This window comes from Oenanthe melanoleuca, chromosome 2, assembly GCF_029582105.1.
Source record: "Oenanthe melanoleuca isolate GR-GAL-2019-014 chromosome 2, OMel1.0, whole genome shotgun sequence".
NCBI lineage: Eukaryota > Metazoa > Chordata > Aves > Passeriformes > Muscicapidae > Oenanthe > Oenanthe melanoleuca.
Window position 1 is genome coordinate 13,406,933 of NC_079335.1, and position 27,183 is coordinate 13,434,115.

At 42.3% G+C, this 27,183-nt stretch overlaps 1 protein-coding gene across 9 annotated transcripts in view; it reads left to right on the forward strand.

The window, feature by feature from the left end:
* Positions 1-831: 831 nt before the first annotated feature.
* Positions 832-27,183, forward strand: part of ENPP2 (ectonucleotide pyrophosphatase/phosphodiesterase 2) — a 71,854-nt gene continuing 45,502 nt past the window's right edge. For 3 of the 9 annotated variants that reach the window (XM_056486055.1, XM_056486047.1, XM_056486048.1), the window contains exons 1-5: positions 16,172-16,428; positions 16,867-16,969; positions 22,728-22,883; positions 24,922-25,047; positions 27,068-27,128. In XM_056486055.1, the coding sequence (XP_056342030.1) occupies positions 16,378-16,428; positions 16,867-16,969; positions 22,728-22,883; positions 24,922-25,047; positions 27,068-27,128 (497 nt within the window). In that variant the 5' untranslated portion in view covers positions 16,172-16,377. Of the gene's footprint in view, positions 1,208-16,171; positions 16,570-16,670; positions 16,770-16,866; positions 16,970-22,727; positions 22,884-24,921; positions 25,048-27,067; positions 27,129-27,183 lie in introns of those variants that run through there. The other 6 variants (XM_056486054.1, XM_056486053.1, XM_056486046.1 and 3 more) reach the window with 6 other exon arrangements.

The following is a 27,183-nucleotide window of genomic DNA, read 5'->3' on the forward strand; positions in this document are numbered from 1 at the left end:
TTTTGGGGGGTGAGCTGGGGATTTATTTCAGCACAAGAAATTTGCTTTCCCAGCATGCTCAACATGACACTTTTTATGAAGAGAGACTCAGGTTGTGTGTGCAGCTGTGCTGAGGGAGTGGTGTATGACAGACAGCCATGACCACACTCCTGGATGTGGCTCAGACTGTGAGTGCCTTTTAAAACTCCTTTCCTTTAAAATAAGCCTGCAGTGTGACCCATGGTCAGTAAGGGCCTCAAAGACACCCAGAGAAGATGATCTCCAGAGAGCTCAGCTGTTAAGTGTGGGCAAGTTGCACACAGTGCTCAACATACACAAAGATCTCTTAAAGATCTATAACTTGACAAAATTTGTATGGAATTTGGTAGCAATGAATGAATGTGTTCATTTGACAAAGGCTATTCTTACCTGTTCCCCAAAATCTGGTCTGTTGCTCCAGGGTATGTAAGTTGGAGACCTGTTTATGGAAAGAACAGATAATTTTGGTTACACATTTGTATAGAAAAGAACACATTCTTTGTTTTAATCTCAAAAATGTTCGGTGTGATCTTATCCATTACTGAATAGCTATATTAAATGATGAGGAAAAGCTGAGCACCACCTTGTTATCTGCACATGACCTCTCCTGAGGCATCTGCGGCACAAAATAAAAAGAGGTGGAAAAAGGACAGATTAAGCAAGTGCCCGAGAGTTCTGCATTTGAAAGCAGAGTTTCAGGACAGGGACACTTTCCAAAGAGCCATTTCAGGCAAAGGTCACATGTATGCATATAAAATCATTCCTGAAAGCAGCGCTTTTGTCCCCCAGCCATCTCCCAATGGAGCCATTGTCCTGCCGGGGCAGCTGGCACCCTGACTTCAGCCGCGCTGCACGGGGCCGGGGCAGCCCTAATCTCCCGGGACAGCCCGATCTCCTGGCGCAGCTCCGTTCTACCGGGACAGCCCCGACCTCCCGGGACAGCCCCCATCTCCTGGCACAGCCCCGATCTCTTGGGACACCCCCGATCTCTCGAGACAGCCCCGATCTCCTCCCGGGACAGCCCCCATCTCCTGGCACAGCCCCGATCTCTTGGCACAGCCCCGATCTCCCGGGACACCCCCGATCTCCCAGGACACTCCCGGCCCGGCACATCTGCCCGAACCGCTCCTGCCAGGGCCAAACTCAGTTTCCACACCGAGCTTCAGACATGGAGAAAAAAGACTCACTGGTACGGTAGGAGCATCTGCACTCCCCTTCTGCCCTGCGTGTTTTCCTGGCTTGCCAAAGTAGCCTTAAATAAATATCATTACAAGCAAAGTCAGCATGAATGTGGTTTTGTAAAATGCAACTTGGATTGGGATTTGGCAAGTAGGAAGTCCTTCCAAAATGCATTCGGGGGTGATGCTGGAAGCCCCCTGATTCATAATGAAAGAGAAAATACTATTTAATGCACAGAGAAGAAAATGTATTCTAGAAACCATAATAGTTATTGTATAGCTTGTTTTGCCTGCTGAAGAGATCTCCTCTTTTAACTTTTTTTAATATAAACTGCTTTTCATATATATTCTTACCTTATAGCAATATCAAAATTGGCATCCAGCACAGACATGAGCAGAGTATCTTGTCTTTTGTTTATATTTACCTCCTACAGTATTAATATTTTGCAAGTACATAAATATGAGTCTAGAACTCCTACATCACTTGGCTTTTGATTTATATTAAAATTTCCAATGCCTGGAGCTTCACTGGTAAAGCCCTGGGCTTAAAGGCAATCTATCTAAATAAGGTTCCTGTTCCCTTTTCCCCAGGGGAAATATAAGGATTTCTTTAATCAGGGTAGTAACACTTCAAGTACCTGTATTTTTTTCCATAACTCCCTATGCCACAACTGTAAAGTGCTGATTAGAAATGCAATGAGCAATGAAATGCTGCATGCCTCGTAGTTCCCCTACTCATAATGAACTCATAATGATTTTGATTATTCTGATTTTGAAGTATTAGTCTTGGGTCCTTCTTTCAAGTTTATTTTGCTTCTGATTTGCTTAGATTTTGACTGTGATTTACTTCTAATTTCTGCTGATCTATGCAAACTTCCTGTCAGCACGTGTCAGTGCTGTGCACGCTGTTCCTTATTGCCACCACGTCTGTGATGGAAACTTGGAGCTGTGCAAGTGGGATTGGGTTGATGACTTGTCTCATGAAAAACAAAGAAGGGAAATGGGCATTTCAGGAGTGTCAATGTTCTGCCTAAAGTTTACAAGAGTGCTCCAGCCCTCACCATTGGACATGTGGTGGGGTGTTGGGGAGGTGGGCTGGGGGCTGGCAGAGAGCACTCACTGGCTGTGCCTGGTGGGTAGGGGTTGCCTGTACCTAAAAGAAAGCAAAGGGGACTGTGACCCTAAGACTGGCTGCCCATAAAAACCTGCTGTACCTCTTCAGGGACAGATAGAAACATTTTTAGATTAAGAGCTTCTCATGAAATGAAGTGCAAGGCTGGAGAAATATTTCCTTCTAGGAGGCTGGCCTGTATAAGATGTCAAGAAAATGAAATAGTGTTCCATTTGTGTAGTAATGCTTATTCTACAAAATCTTAGCTTATTTCAGAGGTTGTAATATGAAGGTTAAACTCTGAGTTTAATGTCACTGCAGCAAGGAGGTTTCCAATTATTTACTAAGGATGACAGCTGAGTTTGAATGCCAGACAGCTAAAGATATGCTAGCATCATTCCTGAAAGCTGGAGCATTCTTGAAAGCACTGCAGACTTTACCAAAGGATGCCAAATGAATCCTTTGACATTAGCTGAACTGGAAGTGGAGATTGTGAATATTTGTGAGAGCTGAATGAAGGGTGGTGCACGATACTGCCCCAGCAGTGCTGAGGGAATTCCTGTGTGCTATTGGAAGTGCTCATTTATGGCACTTCCCCAGATTAATGGACCACTTATGGAAACACATCAAAAACTGATATTGCTGACACACCAGTAACACAAACTGGTTTTCAGGTGCTTACAAATCTGACAGCATCCTTGACCTATGCCACACCTGGCTGGATGAGGGGTTTTGAGCCTCCCAGCACGGGTGTCCCCATGCCATCCACACCAGCCCAGCTGGGATGCACCCTCCCCTGTGCTCATCACCGGGTGAGATGACAACTGTGTTTGTAGGCAGCCAGACCAAATGATCTCACAGGCTTTCTTTGTCTCAAAACCCGTGAAACTGTGTGTGCTCCACACAATTAGAATAAAAGAAAACAGGGTCACTGTCACTTTGGTACACAAAAAAATACATAAATGTAGAAATAAATACTTATTGGCTCTATCACTATTGGAGAACTATTTTCCTATTGTGTACAGTTGTTTAAATTCCATGAGAAAGATTCATGTTAAATGGTCTTTTGTCCTAGAAGGCTTCATGTTTCAAAACAATGAAATGATTAATTCCTTAGAAGTTCTAGTTGATAGTGCTGTATCTGAAAAATTGGATAAAAAGAGATTATAAATACAAGATAATAGCAGGTATGCTCTGCTCCTGTCCTCTTGCCCTAAGCCAGATGGAACTTTTCTCCTATTGCAGATAGATTATAACCATGGCTGGGAGATTGTGCCCTCAGATACTTGCTCTTCTAACACAGTTCCAGCCAGCTGTTTTCTTTTCATTTCTTTGTGGGGCTTCATACCCTCCTTCCATACTGTTTTTCTTGTGAAGTAACTCAGAAGTCTTGTCCAAAAGCTTTCTCCTTTGTTTATCTAACTTCATCATTTCTTGTAGAGATTTTTACTAGGAAGCTGTGTTGGGTTGGCCTTGTCTGGCTGCCAGATACCCTGTCTCTCATTCCTCCTCCTCAACAGGGCAGGGTGAGAAAATAAGATGGGAAAGCTCATGGATTGAGATAAAGATAAGGAAATCAGGTTCCCAGTTAGTGTTATGGGCAAAACAGACTCAACCTGGTAAAAATGAATTCAATTTGTTGCCATTTAAAATAGACTGAGATGGTGAGAAGCAAATTAAAAAATGAAAGCAGCACCTTTCTTTGCCCTTTTCCCAGTTCTTCATTCCTGGTTCCTCCACCTGTCCCCACCACCCCAAGCAGCACTGGGGGGATGATCAGTCATAGGAGTCCCTCTCTGCTGCTCCCTCCTGCTCCACACCCCTGCCCCGCTGTGGGGCCTTTCCACAGGCCAGGGCATTCAGGACAAACCTGTCTCACACAGGGGAATCCCTGCTCTGGTGCCTGGAGCACCTCGTTCCCTCCCTCCTCAGTGACCTTGGTGCCCACAGAGCTGTTCTCCTGCTTTCCCCCTCACTCAGCACTACCTGCACAGCGCTTTTTATCCTTTTCTAGTTGGTTCCACCGGGGCGCCACCATCTTGGCCTCGTGAGGGGCTCGTGAGGCCTCGGCTGTTCCCGTGGTGGGACGGGCCGTGCTGGTCCACGGCAGCCCCAGCCTCTCCAAATGATGCACTGCTGCACATATTTCTGGATTCTCACCCTCTGATCTTCTGTTTCCAGGTAATTTTTTAGCTAGTTAAAAATTTTAACCTGAAAGACTTCTAGTTTTGAAGAGCTCTCTGTTTTTTCTGTCACTGAGCTCTTCACCAGTTTTATCTTCCTTTTTAATTTTGAAGACATTTGTTGAAACTCATCCTTGTCCATAACCTAATTTTTATCTCCCATGTCACCTGACATAGAAACCTGCAGAAACACCACTGCTGGGGCACGGCCAGAGTTGTTCCTGCCATTCTTCTCCTGAAGCCCTCCCTCCTCCAGCATGCCTCCTGTCCCCCTCACTGAATTGTCACATTTTATTCCCTTCACAGATTTCTGTTCCCTGCTGCTTGCTGTTAATGGCATGTTCTGCTGAGATTCTGCCTCTCATACCTGTGGTGTTCAAAGAACTTGGGATATGTGGATTGTCCTGGGTAATAATGCTTTGTTCAGGCAGGCTTCTTGATCTGTGCTAAATTTCAAACTTCTGGCTCTGTATTGGCACATGTGGGAGTGGAGGTGGCTGCTGGGACATGGCAGGATGAGCTGCTGAGGCTGCCAGGCCACACGTGCCAGCACTGGCCCACGAGTTCCCAGACACATCCATATCCTTCTATTTACACACAAACCATCCCCTCCATCATTCCTTTGCCAAAAGTGGATAATTTGCAAGGGGAAAATGTGTTAACCTGAAGAAAGGATGATTGTACTGCTCTGCTCCTGCAATAGCAAAGGCCCCTCAGAGGCAGCAAAGGCAGGAGTTCTGAAATGGAGGGAATCACTCCAGGTTTTACAGAGAGCCCAGTGCAAAGCTGGGACAGGATTGGAACACTTCCCTCAGATGTTCTGCAAACTGTATAACAAAGCAGAGGGGAGAATACAGCCCAGGGACACCTCATCCCACACCCTGAATTTTCAATTACTTGACTACAGCAACTGGGCTCTGCAGAATTGCCCCAGACTGCCTAATTTAAGTGCTAGTCCACGAGGCAGGAGATTTTGGTGCAGCAGGATGCACCAGCACCCATGACAAATAGCAGTGAAAAGGGCAAAGATGCTGAAGTGAATTCCAAGGTAGGAGTTACTATCCACAGGACATTTGTGGATCTGAACCTATTGCTGTATATTTTGCCCTGCTGAAAAATATTTTAAGTAGTATTAGCTGTATGTCCCTGGTGCTGTTGATGAATGTGACAACTTGAAAACCTTTTCTGGCCATTGACAGGAGAATGGGGAAATGGAACAAGGGTTACTGCAGCTGGGGCAGGATGGTGGTGAGGAACCTATGTTGTGGTAGCAGCAAAGGGGAGCAGTCCTGCAACAGATTCAGTGTTGGAGCTACCAAAGGGGACAGGGAAACTCTGATTGCAACTGCAAGGACTGTAACAAATCAGTGTCCCTCCAGCTGCACCAGCCCATGGTTTGCTGTGTCAGCATTAGCCTCAGGTGTGAGTGGGATGGTGGAACTGGCACTCATCTGTATCAGGACTAGCGAAGGATGGTCAGTGCAATACTTAAAGACTTCACAGGCTGTATAACGAGAAAATATGGCTTGGTTCAGCCGTCTTTGGAGAAAGAGGAGTATGAGTTTGTGGCTGCAACCTGGAATTTACACCAGGTGACACTAGAAAAGATAGCTCTAGAAGAAATGGTGACACTAGAAGGCTTCCTCAGTCATTTCAGGCATTCCTCAAAGGCTCTTTGCACACCCAAAATGAATTTTGGCTGGGACAATCATAAACATCCAGTGGATGAAAATGTGGTCATGAATGAATGAAAGTTATGAGAAAATGTCCTGATGAAACAACATTTTGTAAATAATTAAGTTGCCATCACCTGTAAATGCCTGTTTTTATTTCTTTCCATGCTGAAACTGTGCAGCTAAAGTGACAGTGAAGACGATAGGCAAACCCCACAAAAGGGGTCACCCCTCCAGGTTGAGGGAATGCTGTAAGATGGGGTGAAATTCCCTTGGAGCTAATGACCCTTCATCTGGGAGAAATGTAAGAAACCCTTAAGTGCCTTTTGGATATCCAGAATAATAGGATACCTTTCCCTGCTCAGGGGAATAGTATTTCTTTGTATATTCCTTGTAAATGACAGGATTGTACCAGAGAATCTAAGTCCTTGCTTACAGGAAACAACATGAAAGGTCCCAGTCTCAGCTCTCTGCCAAGTCCAAAAGCACTGACTCAAGTAATTTCTGCTTGACTGCATACATTCAGTGCACCTAAAGATGCTTTACTTTTTTTACATTCCCTAACATATAATAGACTTGTGCAGTAGAGTACAAATGAAAGAGCATTATCAATCAGGCAGAGATCACAAGGATGTTTTCCTCCTTCCAAACCCCACAACAGCAGGAGCAAGAAGGAGATTCCCTTTTGGAGTCTCTAAAGCACTGTTCTTCTAATATATTTTCTCTTTTCACTCTCAACACTAATATGTCTTTTTCTGTCCTCTCATTGCTCTAAGCCAGCCCAGCATTCCCCACAGATGCAGGAGATGGCTGTGACAGTCATGGGATATTGGGTACCCTTCATCTACTGTGCTGTCCTGGCAGCTGCTGCTGGCAGCATTAAGCCTGGTCTGTGTGTTGAATCTGCCACTTCTCCAAAAGTTTCCTGTGCTCCCTGTCCTGCAGTCTGCACTTCCCCCTGCTCTTATATAATTTGGTATGGAGTTTGGCGTATTTATTTTATTCATAATGCATCAGAGTAGGAAGCTACAAAAGTTTTCCTAGTGTTGTTTTTTTTTAATTCAGTACCTTCCAAAACCACTCTGAAATTATCTGCAGAATCAAGCAGATGCTTCAGCAGACTTAGGCTCCCAGCAAGCAGGGGTATGAACATGAAGTTATAGTCCCACATCCATTTTCAAACCAGCTTTCATGGCTTAAGCTACCACAGAGGAAGTTGGTGCTCCTGCTCTGTCTTGGTGCAAATGGAACTCAGTTTGCACAGTGGTAGGGGTTCTCCTCCTCAAATGACTTCAGCTGTGACCTGAACATACTACTGCTCCTTACCTCTCTCCATCATCCATCCTGGCTTCTTTGCCCAGAGTGTGGTATTTTTTGGTGGTTTTTTCTTTGTTTGTTTGTTTTTGTTTTTGTTTTTGTTTTGTTTTAAAGATGATTTAATCATAGTGTTCCTCCTCTCCCAAAAGACTGAAATGTTGAGCTCGCACACCTGAGCAGGGACAGCAGGTGCTGGAGGCTGTCCCTGCAGCTGGCAAAGAAAATGTCCCTGCTGTCTTCACCAGAGCATCAGTTTACTCAAGTCTTTTTTACATGGGTTGGATCAGATGTTGCCATCAAAGTTGTTTGGTTTCAGTGTCTTGGAGAAGGGTTAGCCACAGACAGTGAAAAGATAATAAATTAAATAGTTTTGCAGGCTCTCTGTGGATGCCCAGAAACATCTGTCTCTGCCACAGAAATCTTCAACAAGTATAATTTTAAGCTTGTTTCAGTCTTGCCTGCTGTGAAAAGGGCATTTACTAGGGTGGGGAGCCTTCTCTGAAGGCTGAGCAAAGCAGAGCTGCTGTTGATCTACAGCAGTCAGCAATCACTAAACCAATGAACTGTTTCTTTCTCTAAATCTTGTTTTTCTAAATAAAAAAAACCAAAATATGAGTTAAACAAAACTTAACACAGTAAGATTATTTTCTTTAAAATAATGAAGAAATCTATTAATATTTAAGTGACCTGAGTTTCCCTGCAGTTTACTTGTTTAATCCATCAGAAAAAATACTTTATTCCTTTCCAAAGTTTTGTGCTGAGAAAGTGAAAAAGGTATTTGCCTAAAACCCCCTGATAATCCTTATGTAAACTCATGCAGAGTTGCATATTTTTGATTACTAGCATTTTTCTTCATTATTTTTATATTGCATTCCTGCAGACTTTGAAATTTATTCAGTTACACATTATGATATGGGTTTTAAAAATAGTCATTCAGCAATGGATCACATTGTTTTGTTGTTGAAATGTTGCGTATACTTTTCTCACTCATAGGAAACAGGGAGTACTGTTCCAACAGGATGTTTTTCCCTTTGTACTTACATTTGTCATCTTTGCACTCAGCTGAAATCAGAAAAAAAAATGTGACCTTCAACTGAACTTGCGGTGACATGTTTCAGCTTAGGAAAATTTGTGATGCTTGGAAAGTGGCCCATCTGTCCGAAATGACCCAAAAAGCAAGATGTGATTGTTCTGGGCTTTTTCCTGTGCCATTGCAGCAGGCAGCAGCAGATGCCTATTGAGAAGTGCAGGGTGTTCAGTGAAAGCTGTGGTGACACCCCTCCCCTGGAAGCAGAGTGACTGGGGGGAGAGCAGAGCTTCTCCCTGGCGCCTCCCCACTCCCCTGCCCACAGATGCTCCTCAGTTCCAGTGCCCAGCTTGGGCTTGGGAGCAGCAGCAGTTTGCAGCTCGCTGTGTCTCACTGCTGCCAGGGCTGAGGACCAGGACAGAAAACTCATCCAACTGCCGACCCTGTCAAAGGAAGTGAAGTTTTTGACCTGTTTTGGTTTGCAGTGTATCTCTAGAAATGGCTGGTGTGAGAGGATGGAAGAGATAGCAAGGACCTGCCAGTCTGCCAGTAGACGTTAAGTATCTGGATTCTACTTGCTGAGTTTATTTCTGTTCTGAAGGGTAAGGACAAAAAAGCTTTTTCCAAGGTATTGGAATACCTCACCCCTCTCAACATCTAGGGATAGCTTAAAAAAATGTGTCTTTCAACTATGAGATAAATCAGAACACCCAAAAAAGGGCTTCAGATGCGATTAAGTTTGTCAACATGTTAGCTATGTCCCCATTATATGCATTTGTCTATGAACAAAAGCCTGGACAGTTCCTGTTGTACCCTCTGCCACATAAGTGTTCCTGTGGCCTTTGAATCAGATCAGGCAGTTTAGGCAGTGTTTAGTAATTCTCGTTTTTTTCTTTAAGAGGATATCTCTTCTTCAGCTGTCCTAATTTCTTCAGGATTTCCTTCTCTTTGTGCTGGACTGATTGTATTTAGTGGTGTAAACCTGCAGTCATTATGCAAATAAAATAGATCTGCTTGAGTAAGGCCCATGCTCATGTACAGTAGGTTCAAGCCCCAGAAGACCCTCAGCTTTTTTTTTTTTTTTTTTCTTCTTTTTCTTGTCTTATTTGCAACACCGGCAAGGTCTGTTCTATGTTCATGCATTCATTTACCATGCCAAAAAAAAAAAAAAAAAGCTTTCATAGGTGGAAATACATAAGAGCAGCCAATACTTCAGCCTTAGATGCCTCTTCTTCCTATGTAGAACCAGGAGGACAATGTGCCCATCTGAAGGCATGTGCCCACTTGTTGTGTGGGAATCCTCTGTTTCCAGCCTGACCCCACTTTGATCTTTCTTCAGAAGTATCAATGTTGCAAAGCACGTCCAAAGCCTCAGCTGCAGGCAAGTTGAGAAAAATATTCCTAGTGACATATTTCTTTAAACTGAAATCAAATAGGATTTTGCTGTTTTGAAAATATCAGTGGGTTTTTTTTAGATTAACTAGGAGAAAGATATTAATTAAAATATTTCTTTTTTGATCCAAGTGCTGAAAACATGAAAAGAAGTATTTCAAACAAACAGAAACATTTGTTTGCAAAGAAAACAAAGTAAACAGCATTAATTAAATCCACATTTTACTTGTAGGGGAGAGACTAGCACTTGGAAATTTTTTAATCATATCCAAGCCTTGACCTTGAAAATGTGCCAAAATAGAGTTTGAGCTGAGGGTAAATGCAATCAAGTCAGAGATATGTTACAGGGTTATTGTAGAAGTCCCCACAAGAAGTTTTATATACACAGGAGATTCAAAGCTAATATTCTACTGAGAAAGTTTGAACATGGTAAAGGATCTACATAGAAATTACAAAAAGAAACTTGAAATAAGATCTGAAGTTTTAGAAAACCTGCTTTTTACATCCTTAAGTAGTTTTCCCATCCTAGTCTGTTTTTTGTTTGTTTGTTTGGGGTTTTTTTTGCTGCTGTTTGTTAGTTAGATTTTTTTTGTTGTTTTTTTTTTTCTCATTTAGCTTTAATTCATTATTTTAAAGGGGTTATGGTTTTTGTGGTATGTAATAGGTTGTATCACTTGTAAAGTTCAAATAAATTAACAGTGATTGTGTGTGGCATATGCAAGGTACCATGCAAGGCCCTTGAAACCTCCAGAGTGCTGTCTGGGGGGTAGGTGGTAGATGTCACACCACTGAAATCAGCAGCTCTGTGAAAAAGACCAGTGTTAAGCTGATAATGGGCACCTGCAACACCCATGTCAGGGAGTGGAAAACAAGAGTGAGGATCCGAAAACACAACATTTTATGGGCTGTGCTAAAAACATATATGGGCCCTGTGGCTCCATGTTTCACTCCTTCATATTCTCCCTGAAGATTTTTCATCACAGAGCAGTTTTTATTCTGCAGTTGCTAGAAGTTTTTTATATGACTGTCTTAAGAAGTATAATTCTCAGTGCATTTTAGTGAAGTACTTGGGCTGCTTCGTGATAGTAATGTTATCCAGAAACTGAATTTGATATATGTTAAGAAGAAGAGGAAGGCATAGATACGGGACTGGTGTTAATGCTGCTGCTGTTGTGTGTGGTTCACAGTGAGAGGTGAACTCCCTGTGTTGGAATGGGTGGTGTATTAGCTGTGGTACTGCTGAGAGAGACAAGCAGTCAGGTACCCAAAGCTCAGTGGGTCCAGGTCACTGAAAACTCCTCCCCTCTTTCCAGCTGACCTAGCTGTCCTGCTAAGGCATAACTTCGCATATAAACCTTGTTCCATTTGTATGCCACCACAAATGGTGACTGTGTGTGGAGGGTGTCGTGGGCTAAGACCCCTCCACAGGCATCATAGGCAGCTTCTGGAGCTGCAGTGCTGTCACCAAATCCACAGTCCTCACTGAACCACTGAGGCTGTTGTACCTGAGGTGAGATGTGAGAAAATTTATTTCTCTACTGCATTATGTCTTTCTTTTTCTCACCACCCTGCTCAGCAGTGTTTCAGTCGTTATCCCAGTGAGTATACAAATGTTCCACATAAGTAAAGTAGAGACACGTCCTCCCCTGACCTCTTCTGTCTCTGGGTAGGCAGAACTCAGTTTCAGACAGGGATGAACCCACTATCCATGTATTTTGAGCAGGACACGTACATAAGGGAGGGTGAGGTGAGGTGAGGTGAGGTGCAACATGCTTTGCTGGCCGACGTGCTTTGCTGTGTGGTACTCATTGAGTTTGGGCTGTATCTGGGTGCTCTCCCCCCAGTCCTGTGAACCCTGCAGGCATTATATAGGATGCTCAGAAATGTCGATGGGCCTATATGTTCCTAAGGCATTTGGCGCTACAGGGGTTGGGCCGCAGCAAACTGCAGTTTTGAAGACTTTAATTTGTCCATGATTGTCCCTGAGGGTCTGGCACTGCTTTATGGATCTTTCTGGCCATGAAAGGCATCCTCAGCACAGCCCTCCAGGGCACCAGGCACTATGATTTGCATACCATTCCCCTTGGGGCAGTGATGAGCAGACAGATAATTAGAAGACTGGTGATGTTTTGAGAAACTGCGGTGAGGAGAGTGTGCTTTCATGTGAGCACAGCCTGGTTTGTGGGTCTCCCCAGGCTCTTGGGGTAGCAGAGGGCATAGTGGTGCAGCTCCTTGGCAGTCAGGCCTTCTGAAGTTCCACCTGAATGTGAGGAAGAACTTACTTACTGTGAAAGTGATTAAGCACTGGAACAAGCTGCCCAATGAGGCTATACAGTCTCCTTCTCAGGATATATTCACCATCCTTAGAAATGTGCTCTAGGGAATCCTGTTTGATCAGGGAGGTTAGACTAGATGACCTCCAGTGGTCCATTCCAACTTTAACCGTTCTCTGAGTCTATGATAAAAACATGGTTTAAATTCCTTTATACACAGGAATCAGCTCTACTTGATGTGTTGTGCCTCTTTGATTTCATTAAGACTCAGGGTGTTGTCAGTCAAGTACTCAACTCTTCCCGTGCTCACTCTGGCTGCTGTGAGTTCATTTGGTTTCCCAGCACTCATATCTGAGTACACTTGATGTGGATACTACTTGAATTTCCAGGGTTTGTCAAAAGGTTTTGTTCCTTGAAATTGCTATTTTGTGCAATGTGCAATGTGACTGTTTTTCTTGGCCACAACTATCTGTGTTTTGGGAGGATGAGAGCTCTGAGATGCTATAGGGAATTCCTTCACCCTTCTGTCTTTCATGTTTCTGTCACTCCTACTGGAGGTTTTCACCTTGGTCCCCCAGTCACCAATTCATCCAGCATCCAGTGCAAAGTTGGCAAGAGTCGCTAAAAAGGCTCCTTTTATTAGAGTCCACTCCATCCCCAACCTCTGACTCAGCCTGTACCTGATTTCTCTGCATTCCTTTTCTCATTAGTAAAACTGCTCAAGAAAAATGAGTTTTATATAAGACTGTAAGTACCTTGCTTATATTGACTCTATGCCTTTGATACCATTTTCAGTAGCACACTTCTGGAGAAACTGGTTGTTCATTAGCTGCATGGGTGCCCTCCTCACTGGATTAAAAAACTGGCTGGATGGCTGGACCCAGAGAGTGGTGACAATGTTAAGTCCAGTTGGTGTCCAGTCAACAAGGCTCCATACTGGGGTCAGTTCTGTTTAATATCTTTAATGATGAGCTAGACAAGGAGATTGAGGACGCCCTCTGTCAGTTTGTTGCCCAGTAGAAAAGGACCTGGGAGTGCTGATCAGCAGTGGCTGAACATGAGCCATAGTGTGCTCAGGTAGCCAAGGTGGCCAATGGTATCCTGGCCTGGATCAGAAGCAGTGTGGCCAGCAGGACAGTGACCTGGCACTGGGGAGGCTGCACCATGAATCCTGGGTTCAGTTCTGGGCCCCTCACTTCACAAAGGACATTGAGAGTCTGGAGCATGTCCAGAGGAGGGAAACAGAGCTGCAGAAGGGTCTGGAGCACAAGTCTGATGAGGACAAACTGAGGGAGCTGGGGCTGTTTAGCCTGGAGAAAAGGAGGCTCAGGGAAAGCCTTACCACTCTTTACAACCGCCTGAAAGGAGGCTGTAGCCAGGTGGAGTTTGTTCTCTTCTTCCAAGTAATGTGTTACAGGATGAGACAACATGGCCTCAGGTTGTACCAAGGGAGGCTTCGACTGGAAATTAGGAAAAATTTCTTCACAGAAAATGTTGTCAAACTGCCCAGGGAAACTGGTGGAGTCACTATCCCCACAGGTATTTAAAAGACGTTTAGGTGTGGCACTTATGGACGTGGTTTAGTGGTGGACACGGGGTTGGATTCGGTGATATTAATGTTTTTTTCCAGCCTAAATGATTCTGGGATTCTGTGACTCTGTGAATGTTTGTAACTGGAAATATCACAGCACGAACGTCTCCTGTGAGGCGCCATCTGGTGTCTCATCCTAAGCTTTGCATCTCGAATTAAATAATCAGTAAAATCATACAAGCCTGAAAAGCCAAAGGCCAATTTTTATGCACAAAACTGAGGAAGAGGCATTTCATATTCTGATGATCTTGTTAAAATTCCTTTTTAATATGTTTCATTTAAGCCTTAAAACTTCCACTGAATTGCTGAATTCTTGGACCAGAAATACATTATTGCAGCTTTAGTCTTGTCTCTTTTGATTACTAACATGGCAATTAGTTGCTGAAAAAATTAGTTGCCACTGATCCCAACAGTGAAATTTTTCCTGAACAAAATCATTAGACCTTGTTTATGCTAATAAGTTCCTTTTGAATCTGTGGGATAGCTTCAGGCACAATCCTAGTCACAAAAAGAACATTGTGCATCTGTGTTCAGTTCAGAGCTACTGGAAAATGTGTCTTACATAACACAGATGAAAAAGATTAGCAATTTCAGAGTCATCATCTGTAGTTCGAAAGGACATTACAAAGAAGGTTAATTAATTTAATACACTTGTAACATGAACTAGGAAACATAAAATAAGCTCTTCTATTTATGTAAAATTGTGATGTTTACAAGCTCCAGAGGCTTTACATGAATGGAAGAATTAAATATGTATGTTTAAATAGGTAGAAGTCATTCATAATGCTGCATTTTTTGGTTTTATTTGTTACAGGTTTTTTCCTGAATGGCCATTTTTAACATATGTAGGAGCTTTAAAAAAAAAAAAAAATTGTGCACCAATTGTGTGTTAGGAAGATATGCAGGGAAAGCAAAGGCTCTGAAATTGAGAGCATCTCAGAGACTTCATGCATTGGTTTGGGCACACAAAATTGGCCACCCAGTTTGAAAAGTCCATTGTGTTTTGCCTGAGTCCCCTGGTGATCTGAAGGTCCTAGCCTGTGGGAGAGCTTGGAGCTGTTGATTCCTGTATTTTGCCTCTGAAATAATGAACTTCATTAGCTAAGATACATAGGCAACACTGTTGAGCAATTTTAGTGGTGATACTTTAGGTTTCCCTTCTGCTGTGGTCAAACACTGCTGTACTTACTGAGTATTTGGGGATGAAATTGTTTAACCACAAGATATACTAGAGGCTAAAGATGAAGAATTTTATAGGAACAGCTAGTAAAACCTTTGATGATTATTTTTCTTTAGACCTCTATGCGCAGCTTTTTGCTAGAAAAATATTGCCTATATTGCCACCTATTTTTTTTTCCAGCTCAGTTAGTGATAAAGTGAACATTGGAAGATGGGTCTTGAATTCATAGTCTCAGTTTGTGCAAGGAAAAGGAATACAATGTCCTTGTGTAGGAATTTTCAAGCTAATTACATTGCCTTGAGCTTTGCAATGCAAAGTTGCAGCTGCACAATGGAGCCACTTTCAGTTAAGAAACTGCATAAAAAAGGATCAGGTCCTAGCAAAGGCTGGCAGGCTGACACTTGGGCAGCAAAGAGAAGGGAATTTTAGACTCTGTCCTGTAAAGCTACACGGTGAAGGAGTTATTTCTGCAGGTAAAAGTTACCTCTAAACAAATTTCAAAATTGTATGTGTTTAATATTGCAAAATATTTTAAAGAAAACTGTACTGTGTCTTTCAATGCTAGTATAGAATTTGGGACAGGTCCCAAGGGAAGCTCAGTCCATCTGAGGGCTTGCAAACCTTGACTCTGTCCCTTTAAATGTAATTGTTAGTAAACACTTTCATGAAAGAAGCTTTCATCAGAGGAAAAAAAGTGGCAAACTACAGTGGTAAATAATTTGCCTTGGCAAATAATATTTAAGCCACTGATTTGAACCGTAATTCTGTTCAGCATTATCATTTGCTTTGTAAATAAAAGTGCTTATCCAAATAGCCAAGCTTTCTGTTGTTGATGAAAATGGGGAAATGTGGCAGAGGGCAGAACGTGTCACTTCCCTTCCTTTCTGGAAGTCTGAGGTTTCCAGCTATTCAGATGAAACTGTTCGTGTTTCCATCGATACGAGCCTTGCCCTGCCTTGCCGGGAGAGCACGGTTGAAAAATGCCCCCGTGCCCCGGCTCCGAAGGTGTCTCCAGAGGCCTCTGCAGCCCAGCGCGGAACGCGGGGAGCCCTCGGAGAGGAGCCGGGAGCTCCCAAAGCCGCCCGGCCGAGCGAGGGCAGCGCCCCGGGCCGAGCCCCGGCTCCCACACCTGACTCCGGCCCGGCCCTTTCGGGGCTGCCAGCGGGAGATCTGCTTCTCGCCGCCCGCAGCGAGCTTCCCCCCGCTTCTTCTCTGAGCCAGATGGAGTCGCATTTGGTTTCTCTTTTAAGCATGTTACTTTTGTGAGGAGAATAAAACGAGCAGGAACAGCTCTTGGCCGCAGCGGCACAAGCCAGCCCTGCTCTGCCAGAGGAAACCACATAAAAGCGCGCGGGTGTGCGTCTGGGGGGAGGGCGCAGCGAGCGATGATGCCTGGAGCTTCTTGCACTCGGAGCTGCGATTTGTGAGTGAAACATGATGAAATCACCCCCTGGACAAATCACACGAGCCTGTCAACCTCACCAGGTGGGATTACTCGTAGCTAATAGCCTCAACTCCCCGAGCAAACAGAGCTCTGTGCTCACTATAAAAAAAGGCGACGGTGCGGCGCAGGCTTTTCAAGAATTCCCTGGTATGGCTAAGCAGGGCTGCGTCCACTCTCACCAGGTAGGGGAGGAGAGGAGCGTGTTTGCTTTTAGAGGAGGAGTAGCCCGTCTCTCCTGAATAAGTTCCTACAAAAAGGAGCGTTTCAGCTTCAGAAAGAGATGTTTTATTCATAAACCCCTTCTGGTTTGTGTTACTCTCCAACGGTGACGCTGTCAGCTGCTGCTCCAGTGATGGGAACTGCAGTGCTGGGGAGCTCCAATGTACTGAGGACCATCTCTATCCTTTATGCATAATGCTCTTAGTGCAAAAGTCCTGCTTCTTGCACAGTTTACTTACTTTGCTGTTTTACTTTTGCAGGTTATATCCTTATTTGCTTTTGCCTTTGGAGTAAATGTCTGCATGGGATTTACAACAAATCGGTTTAGGAGATCTGAAGAATGGGATGAGGGCCCGGTCTCAGGTACAGTAACAGACATAAATTGTACATCACCATATACCCTTATGTTATAGACTGTCGTTAGAAACCATTCCTACTCTGTAACAGTAGTTTGCTTGTTCCTTTTCCCTCTAGGATATAGAGAAGAATAAATAACTCACTGAGCCTGAGTCAGTTGACCTTTGGGACTCACCTATAGGTCTCCTATTTACTTAAACTTTTGCTCTGTGTGCATGTGACTATGGAAAATGTAGCTTATTCTAGGACTGAGCACTGTCAGTTTTACAGAGACTGGTCTCATCAGCTCCTGAAGTGTTTGCAGTGTGTTTGTACCCTGTATGGCTTCCTTCTAGGGCTAAGAGAAACTCCCTGATGGCTTTAAGGGTAGTGGGTTTATTTTGGTAGGTATTGAAGCGGTTTCTAGAAACTTGATTAATGCTTTCAAGAGGCACTGGTGAGAAAAGCTTTTGGGATTTCTGTGGTTCCTGAGGTCATGCTGGTTTGTGAACAGTAGACGGCAGACATCTGACGGCAGAGAGGGCTGGGAGAGGAGAGCAGGTGTTCGTGCAGATGTGCTGTCACCGAATCCCCTGCTTTTCTTACGCCTTCTACATTTTTTCTTTGGAAGACAGCAAGAGCATACCACAGAGGAACTTTTATTTATGTTGTGGGGCAGTATAGGGTTCTGTGAGCTCAAGCATAGTCCAAATGGAAAAATGTATAAACCGGACAACTAGTCTTTTTTTATTCAAGAAAAGGCAGGCTTGAGTTGTGTCTCTGTTCCTTTGGCAGGAGAAAGGAAACTTGTGGTCATTGACTTAGAGCTGGTTAACGTAACTGAAGTGAAAGGGTTTCATTTGCAATGCCCATCTGTAATGATAGGCTGTGAATTTTAATTATAAAGTTGTTTGCTGTGGACAGAATTTGATGTGTTCCTGGTATTGTATCTGTGTCCTCCTGTCCTCCCTCTTTGAGGAATTGGTGTCTAATCACAGCCACTATTGGGGCTGCTGGTCACTGAGTAGAGGCATTTTAGGTAATCAAGAAGATAGTGGCTGTTGCTTTTGATCTTTATAGCAGTAAAAGAAAAATTACTTGAAAAATAATTTTTAAAAAGGCTTCTAGGATGTTAGCTGTAGAACAGATGTGTAGTGTGTGTAATAGGGATGGGAAGATGCATTTCAAGTGTTCAATGCCAGAGTGCCAGTTGCTTTGCTTTCACTGGTGACTGTCAGGGCAGGGCTCAGCCGGTTTTTACCAAAGACCCAGAGGTCTGATATTGGGGTCCCATTGCAGCTGATCAGTGCCAACTCTGCTGAGCCAGCCAGCACTGCTCAACACCTCCAGGGCTGGGAAAAGTAACGGTGTGCTCCTTCCAATAGCAGGAGGATTAGCTCAGCATTCCAGAAAAGTAGGAAAAAACAGGGTCTCTTGAAAAGGGCAGGAGATGGGGTGCGAGTGCTTTTGGAAATCTATTGAAAATTGGCTTACAGGTGGTATTGACTCAGCACCTGGCATTGCAGTAGTCCAGTCAAGGGTGCAACAATGAGAGACAAAAGTAATGGAGGATTTTGTCCATTTTGTGTTTATGTAGCTTGGTTACTTCTGTTGCAGGAGAAAAAAAATATGATAGCAAAGCATAAGGGAGTATAGCTACAGTAAAGTATAGACAATAAAAAATTACTCTGGAGATATGTGGGGTTTTTAGCAAACTGAAAGAACTGTGGTCAAAGAACCTTAGTCACTCTTAATTGCATGATTTGTAATTATACTTTATTAGAAGAGCAGTCCAACGAAATATCCAGAAAAAATAATTTGGTGTAAATTCTTTTTCAACTTCACTATTCTTTAGCTTATCTGCCCCAAGTGTCTTGATGTTGAGAATTATTTTATATTGACAAAACAGTTTCTTTACCAAGAATTGTAGAAATCAATTTGTTATTTCTCCAGGGGTAGGCCATGATTGTAAGCAAATTTTTGTTTTCATCTAGCATAGAACTCTTCTGTGAGCCAAAACCATAATTTTTTTTCCTAGTGTCTTGCAAATGCATGCCAAAGTATCACCACAGCTGAAACACCCCTTCTTGGTCTCTTTTTATAGTGTACAGACATACAGATGTATGTCTTTATGCACTTGAGATGTTGAATGTTTGTATCCAATAAATTATTTAATTGAAGTAAATTTTTTACTTGAAATTATAAGAGACAGTAGAGAACCAAAGCTCTTATTTTTTCATAGCTTTGCCTTTGTAAATTACTTGCTTATGAATTTCCATCTTTTTAAGCACTTTCAGGGAAAATAGCCTCAGTAATCTCTTGAAGCATGGTTCTTGATCACAATAGGATAACTTAATGCTTTGGGTGGCGAAACAATGTAGATTTTCTATCTTTCTCACTGTAGTTTTAAGCATGCCATTAAAAACAGAGTCATACTTTTCTTCTCTTGGAACACTTGTATTTTTTCCCTTATCTAACTTTTCATTTGGATTTAACTCATTGCAAAAATGAAAAGCAACTTCATAATAGGAGTATCATTAAGCATAACTAGGACTCCAGATGTTTTGTTTAAGTATTCTGTTGTTTCATATAGGTTCCATAAGGTATCCAAAATGGCAAATTTTTACTAGGTAGTCTCCTTCTTAAAATGACATTTTAAGCATGTCTATATTGTGTAGTCCTGTTTTAAACACTATTACAAATAAATGGATTTTATTATTTTTAAACCTTGTAATCAGACGGAATCAAAATAAATAGTTCAATATGGCACTTTCTAAGATATTACACCTTCAAAATGGAAATATAACAACTTTCTTGAACTGAATCACAAAGGCATTATTGCCCTATTTAGCTTCGCTCTCTAATCTATGACACAGAAGATAATTAGATGTCTGTTTTGAACTTAGTGGCAATAAAAGGAATGTACAGAAAACAATGTGAAAAGTTTTTTCTATGAAATAAAGAAGGAAGGATCTTCAGGCTAAGGTCCTGGTGCCTGCTGCACCATCTGACTGCAGGAGATGTGGAGGGATGCAGGAAATTTGAAAACTATTTTAAACTGTCTAAGTTTGTTCTGTACAGAGATTTCTGTTAATTTGAAAGTGCCCACTAGAGAGAGAGCTCCCGATAATATATTTTCAAACTGTTTTGCATGTGCTAGTACCTGTGCTATGGCATTGTGCACGACCTGAAAATCATGGTCTGGCTGCAAAGGCAAGGTCAAGCATGAGAAACAAAGAAATGATCTTAATGTACTTGGAGAAATTCAGCAAGTTCTTTTTTGTGCTGCGATATGGAAAGTGTCCTACATTGACTCAGGACATATGACTTGAATTTGCTAAGTGATTTGGGATAATTCATTGCATCACTAATAAAGTAGTTGTCAAGAGATGTGAAAAAATTGGACAAGGTAGGTGGGCTAAACCTTTCTTACTTGAAATGGAAACCCTACTTGCAGTTATGGAAGATGGAGCTAGCAGGGATGTTGAACAGCCATGTTGACCTCCATATCCCAAGACCTGGTCAGTTGTTACAGAAGAGCTTCTGACGGATCTTAGCTTAGCCCTTTTTCAAAATCTTCAAGCTCTGAGATTGCACAGCTTATGTGAACAGTTTGTTAGGTAGTTTCCTGGTGTAAGTAAGCTGTTCTTTACAGCAGGTAGACATTCCTTGAGCTGCAGTTAGCTGTCTCCTATGTAATCTGCAGTCAGATTTACACCTTCTCTTTCCTAAACACATGTTGATGTGTTGGGTTTGGGCTTTTTTGGCCTTCTGAAAACATTTTCCTCTCAGCCCTTTGAAATGAAATGGGTAATGCTCAGGGTAAGGTTTATATGCTGATATGTAATACCTTCAAGTTCCTAATACCTTTGATTTCAGCATACTGTATCTGTGATTACATATTACCTAGTTTCCAAAAGAGGAAAAAGTGGAAGAGGTTAAAGAATATGAAAATAATTTTTGGTAATAGATTTTCTGAAGCATTTGATAGGAAGCAGCTGTCATCAAAAATAAGGACCGCAGCATCATAGCTCTGAAAATCTGAGTGCTAAGATGATTTGAAACAATTCTCATGTGATTAATTTCTAGTATAGCTTTGTGACCTACTTACGTAAGCAAAGAAAACACTGATCTGTGTATTGCCAGCATAGATGCACAATCTTTATCTCCTTAGAGTTTCAGATGGCCAAAATACTAATGGCTCACTAAGAGCATGCTTGCAGGGTATGTACCTATAGAGTGAAACTTCACTGTGTGTATGATGTTACTCACCCTGAGCACTGCTGACCTGATTGGAATAAAGCCCCACAAAAACAGAAAATGGAGTTGTCTGCTACTACCTTTTCCAGCAGTTATATGAGTGTGCCTTGACACTGCCATGAGCTATGACTGCAACCACTGTACATTTGGGGTTCTTACCTATGATCTTGCTGTAGCACTGATTTTCTGACAGGTTTACTCACTGAAATGGTTTGTGCTGGTGCCATTCCTAGGGAAGTGGTGGAGCAGTGGTGCTTGAGATGAGAGCTGGTGAGACATCAGCTGCTACAATGTTACTCCAAACTCGGCCTGCATCATCTTTTCCATCCGTTCTCACAGTGTTCAGTTAATGCCATCTTATTTGGGAAGAGATTTCCCTTCAGTTTATGTGGAAACTAAATTCGCAGCTATGTGAAAGTGTAGGGGGGAAAAATACATAAGAAAGTATCAGAGCAACTATTTCCCAAAAGTGCCATTGTGTCAGTCCTCTAAAAGTCATACCACTAATCATGGTGAGGTTTGCCAAACCCAGAACCAAACCATGGCCTGAAAGAAAACAAAACACAAGGCAATTTCAAATACTTAATTTTAATAGGTCTCTCAAGGAACAAAAGGCATTGTGAAATTTCCCTTGGAACACCTCGGTGTTTAAGGGATAACATACATTCCTTTATTTCATAAAATACAATTAACCCTAGAGAACAGCACACACTTTTCCTGCTTCATATTGTAGGATTCTCCTACAATAAATATTTGTAAAATATGTAAAGTGTATAAAATAGTAAGTTTTGGGAAAAGAGCACACATGCATCAGCTTTGACAATAAGGGCCCTTACTAATAAATAGATTATTGAAGTCTAATACATTATTCATGGTTTGCAGACTGGCAGTCCTCCATTTACTTGTACACATAATAATTACTGATTTCTTAAATACTTCTGTATTTTAAAAGTTTTTTATAATTTGGTGCCCTGCAGAAGCCCATCAAAAAGCCTTGCTTTATTTCTCCATTAATTTATAGAGCATTTTAATGTTTTCTTTCACGCTTCACATTGATTTGACACCTTCCAGTGCAGCAAACCAAGTCCTGCTGTCTGCACTTAGATTAATTGGAGTCCTTTCCTATGTAAACTGCCCAGCCAGCCATGAAAATGTCACTTGGTTTCTGAAAACAAAGGCCTGCCTCTGTGGAGTAGCTGCAGCTCCTGGAATGGGGCCTTGGAGACTTCAATATATTTCTGCTAATGATCTCTTGATTGTTACAGAGGTAAAGCCAGGGCTGTTTCTTTGCAGGATGTTATCACAGCATGCTGCTTCCTTTTTTTTTTTCGCCCCAAAAGAACAACTTTTTAAAAATTTGTTCTTTTTTTATTTAGTTTCTTCGAGCAATTCTCCTGCTCTCCCTGCTCCCTTCCCTTTCCCAGAGCAAGCGTCCAAGGTCTTGCTCATTCGAGTGGCTCAGGGCTGAGCTGCCTGTCCCATCGCTGCCAGCCTGACGGATGTTGCCATTTCTTGTTCCACACAGTCCTGTCAGATTCCCCCTGGATCAATACCTCTGGCTCCTGCAAAAACAGATGCTTTGAGCTTCAAGAGGCAGAGCCTCCTGGCTGCCGCTGTGACAACTTGTGCAAGAGCTACAACAGCTGCTGCTTCGACTTTGATGAGCTGTGCTTAAAGACAGGTATGGTGGGTCTCCTGTCCTGCACTGCCAGGTGCTGCTGACACCTGGGTTTTGCCAGTGGTCAGGACTTGCTTGATAAACTAGCACTCCTTGGCATAACCTGCATCTCCTCCTCACCTTGTCCTGACTAGGAAGACTCAGAGCAGCCTAGCCCAAAATGCAGCCCAGGTTTCCTTGCAAGGAGCAGTAGGAATGTGCACTTATCGCTCCTGACTGCAGGGGCAGAAAAAGCGGATTACTTTTCATACCACATAGAAAAGCAGATCTTCTGACACTAAACTAAAAGCAATAATCAGTGTTCGGGCACCAGTCTGACCTCTAGCTTACAATTAAAAGCCATGGTAAAAACTGGACATAAGCCACTTTGTGTCAGCCTTGCTTTTTCTTCCCAATTGATAACTTAATATTGGAGCAATTCAGTCCCACAGGAAAAGGTGCCTTGGAAACTGGGGTCATTGAAGTGGTGTGGGTCCCTCTGGATCAGAGGGCAGCCAGGGCTTGCTACCCATGCCCCAGACCCTGATTTCCAGATGTTAGGATGCATATTACTGCACTGGTAGAAACATTTGACTTCAATTCATTGGACCCTGGGGGATGGAAATATAGCAATAGGTTCACTTTCTTTTATAAGCTTTTTTTTTTTTTTTTCCCACAAGTCATAGGTAAGGAGAACTTCAAAGAGAGACATGAATTATATTTTACTTCTTAGCATAGTGCATTTAAATTATTAGTTGTACCCATCTCCTTCAGTGTTTGCACACTGGTCAGAGTTGACACAGGTGCCTTTTATTTTTGCCATTGAAATTTTTCTTGCTTTATTGAAGTATTACACTTACTAAGCAGCCAGAAGAAAGGTGCAGTGATTAAAAATATCATTGCCCATGGATGTGCCGTGCTTGGAAGTCCTGATTTCCTCAGTTCTGTTTATGATTATACAATTTTCATAGATTGATAAAAAAAAGAGTGAGCTAATCTAGTATGAAAACCAAGTTTGGTTCCAGGCCAAAAATTTCTGAATTTTAGGCTGACATTATTCCACCCCTGCTGTAAATGGCTGCAGAATGAGAGGCTCTTTTTGAAGACTTTCAGAATGATGTCTGCTACCGAAGGGCAGAATTTCAGTTCCTCAACCCCCTGCCCACAGCAGACACAGAGGTTCACATATGCATATGGATACCTATATAGCTCCTGGGGCTGTTGTGCTAATGGTCATAAACTCCCACAGGCATTTATTCAGGCAATTATCACATGTGTGATCTGTAAATATAACATACTTATAGAAATAAGCCTCAAATGAAGCAGAAAAGGGGATAAGACCTTGCTCTAATGTGTGGTTTTTTTTTAGTGAGTGCACGTGGTCTAAAGTGACTTTAATAGTTTCTTGGGTGGGCCTTATTGTGGAAAACCACATGTTTAAAACCATAGGTCCTGCTCCAAAGCAACGTACTACCCTTGAGAGAGCACCTAACTTAGACAGGCCAGATCTTAAATTCATTTGCAAGATAAGAAAAGATGGAGTTTTCACAGCAGCCATGCCATACTTTTCCTTGAAGAACAGTTTGTTTTTTTGTATCTTTGAGGTTGCTACTGGATCTGCACTATGGGTGAGGAACTGATGGAGTAGGGCATCACTTTGCATCGATATAGTCTTTTTTCTGCTTTCTTATTTCCTAAGGATTGCACAGAGGACTGTAGTAGTCGTGAGGAAAAGCAAAGATTACCCAAGAAACACCAGAATTCTTAGTTTGTGCTTTAGGTTCCACCATTTATTTATGAAGATCCTTTTATGTCTTTTCCTTTCCACACTTTTTTGGCACTCAGATTGTACAAAGCCTGGAATACAGTGCTTGAAGGTAGCAGAAATACTCACACATCTGTTTGTGGAGGAGCCCTCCTTTACTTGCGAGTGACAAGGGTCCTTTTTCTTTCTTTCTGGTTGACATTCCTACTTTGGCTAGAGTATTTTCCTTGTAGATGAATGAATAATTTTTGTTTTCATTACAATCTCTCATTCTTGCTTACATTGTGAATATTTTAGCTCGGGGCTGGGAATGTACCAAAGATCGCTGTGGAGAAACCAGGAATGATGACAATGCTTGTCACTGCTCTGAAGACTGCTTAAGTAGAGGAGATTGTTGTACTAATTACCAAGTCGTTTGCAAAGGTACGTCTTTGGTCTTTCTACCTCTTATCTCACCAAACCCAATAGAGGGCAAGGCAAAGTTTTCATCCGAAAGAGGAACTGTCCTTGTTTTGCTTAGATTTTTTTTTTTTTTTTTTAAGGAGGCGGAGAAAGTGGGAGATCTCATTTTCTGGGCACTAGCAGAGCTAAATAGTATGTTGAAGGATGTTATCTTTGCCTGTAGAGATAGTGGAAGCAGGAGAAGAGGTAGGGGTGGATGAAGAAGAGTTTAAAGCAAGGCTCTAAAGAGTTCAGACACATTTGTCTGTATCACAGGGAGTGCAGGGATATCTAATGACCTCAGAAGGAAGGGAGCATTCCTAGATATGTTATCTCTGTCCCAAAGACCTCTTTCCACCCCCACCACAAAAGCTCCTGCTCAAACTGCTTGGCGGAATACCTGTAGGCTTTGTTTCTTGTGGAGGAGGAGTTGCAGGAATCCAAGGGCTATTACTCACAGGTGGGAGGCGTGCGTTTCAGATGACCATGACACACCAGGGCTGCAGAACAGCCCGCGCTGCTTGACGGGTGGATGGGCTTCAAAGACTTGATTTTCATCCGCTGCACTGCTCTTTTAGAGTGTATCCTGCCTGTCTAGTGTGTCTGCCATTCACAGCGGGTCTTCTGATCCTTGGTAATAAGCTCTACAGGTTTTTGCTTTTGCATCTCACCTGGTTCTTAGATTTTTTGATTTGTTAAATTTACTGGGGCAAGGGTTACAGTTTGAAATTGTTTCATCATTTTGGACAAATGCATAAATTCACAAAGTTATAATAGTCCAGATCCATCCATACACTGAAAATGGGCCTTTTTGTTTACTTGGGTTTTGCTGTTGGGAGTCCAAATGAAATACGTATTTTCCAACAAATCCCTGTAGATTGTCCTTCCCTTTCCCAAAGAAACCAGAAGCTGAGACCACTTAAATACTGGTATGGTTTCCAGTTCCTGCCTTTTTTGTGAGCTTCCTCTCACAAGGATCAAGACAGAGGAATTTGTATGTCTCCAAGTTTAACGTACATAATCTTTTTTTTAATTGGGTAATAGCAAGCTATCTCAACAAACCTGGAAATCTGACAGGACGAAGCTTTATATGAAAACAGTGTTTCCTCTTTATTCCTTCCTTTGCCTATCTGAGGATAGTATGTTGTTTGGGTCTTTTTTCCCCTTGGAAATTGTTCCTCCACCTCCTGTCATGGTCAGTTGGAATTGCTGTAGCACACGTTTCCTGCAGGTCTTTTCAATGATATTTTTTGCTTTATTCTTTTAATTGAATTTAATGTCCTTTAATAGTCCCAGATTCAGGAAGTAGGCTTGTTAGCTAATAAATTGGTTTTTTTTAATTGACTTGTAAAAGTGCAAGTCATGAGCCACTCTATAGACAGCATTCATTAGTAAAAACCTTAAGAAAATAGTTGATTACATAAAGTAATTTTAACTAATCTAGCTCTGAAAGAGTATTCAATGCTTTTTTTAGCAGGAGTCTCACCTGATCCATGAGCTGATCACCTCTCTAAACCAGCTTGAACCTATTTAGAGATGTTTTTCTTCCCCAGAATGAATTTTGTTTTGGGCCTTTAGCCAGCTGAATCAGCTCTTCTAGGCATAAGAACTGATGGGAGGAGGGTGGGAATTCACAGCCAGAAGCAGCACTACCTGTTTATGACAGATCAAAAATAAAAAAATTAAAATAGATGACCATGGCCACTCTGTCTCAAGCATTACCACTGTCTCCTGCGGTCAAAAGGACGCCTTTAACTCCAGTTTTAAGAGCTGCTCGCAGAAGCGCTAGTTTGGATATTTTTGTAGAATAGAATATAACCAGATCACTTGTTCAGCTTTGTGAAAAGACATTCTCAGTATTCATGGGAAGTATGAAAAGTCAGTCCATTAACAGGAGCTAGACTTTATTTTTTTAATATATATTTTCAGTAAAACCTGTAGCTGTATCCACAGATTTTGAATTTTTTTGTTTTTTGAAACTCCAATGTGACTTTTCTGGTAGGAGAAACCCACTGGGTGGATGATGACTGTGAAGAGATAAAGGCTCCTGAATGTCCAGCAGGGTAAGTGTTTTGCTTGCACCTGGAAAGGCAAATGCAGCAAAGCCCCTTATCGCCA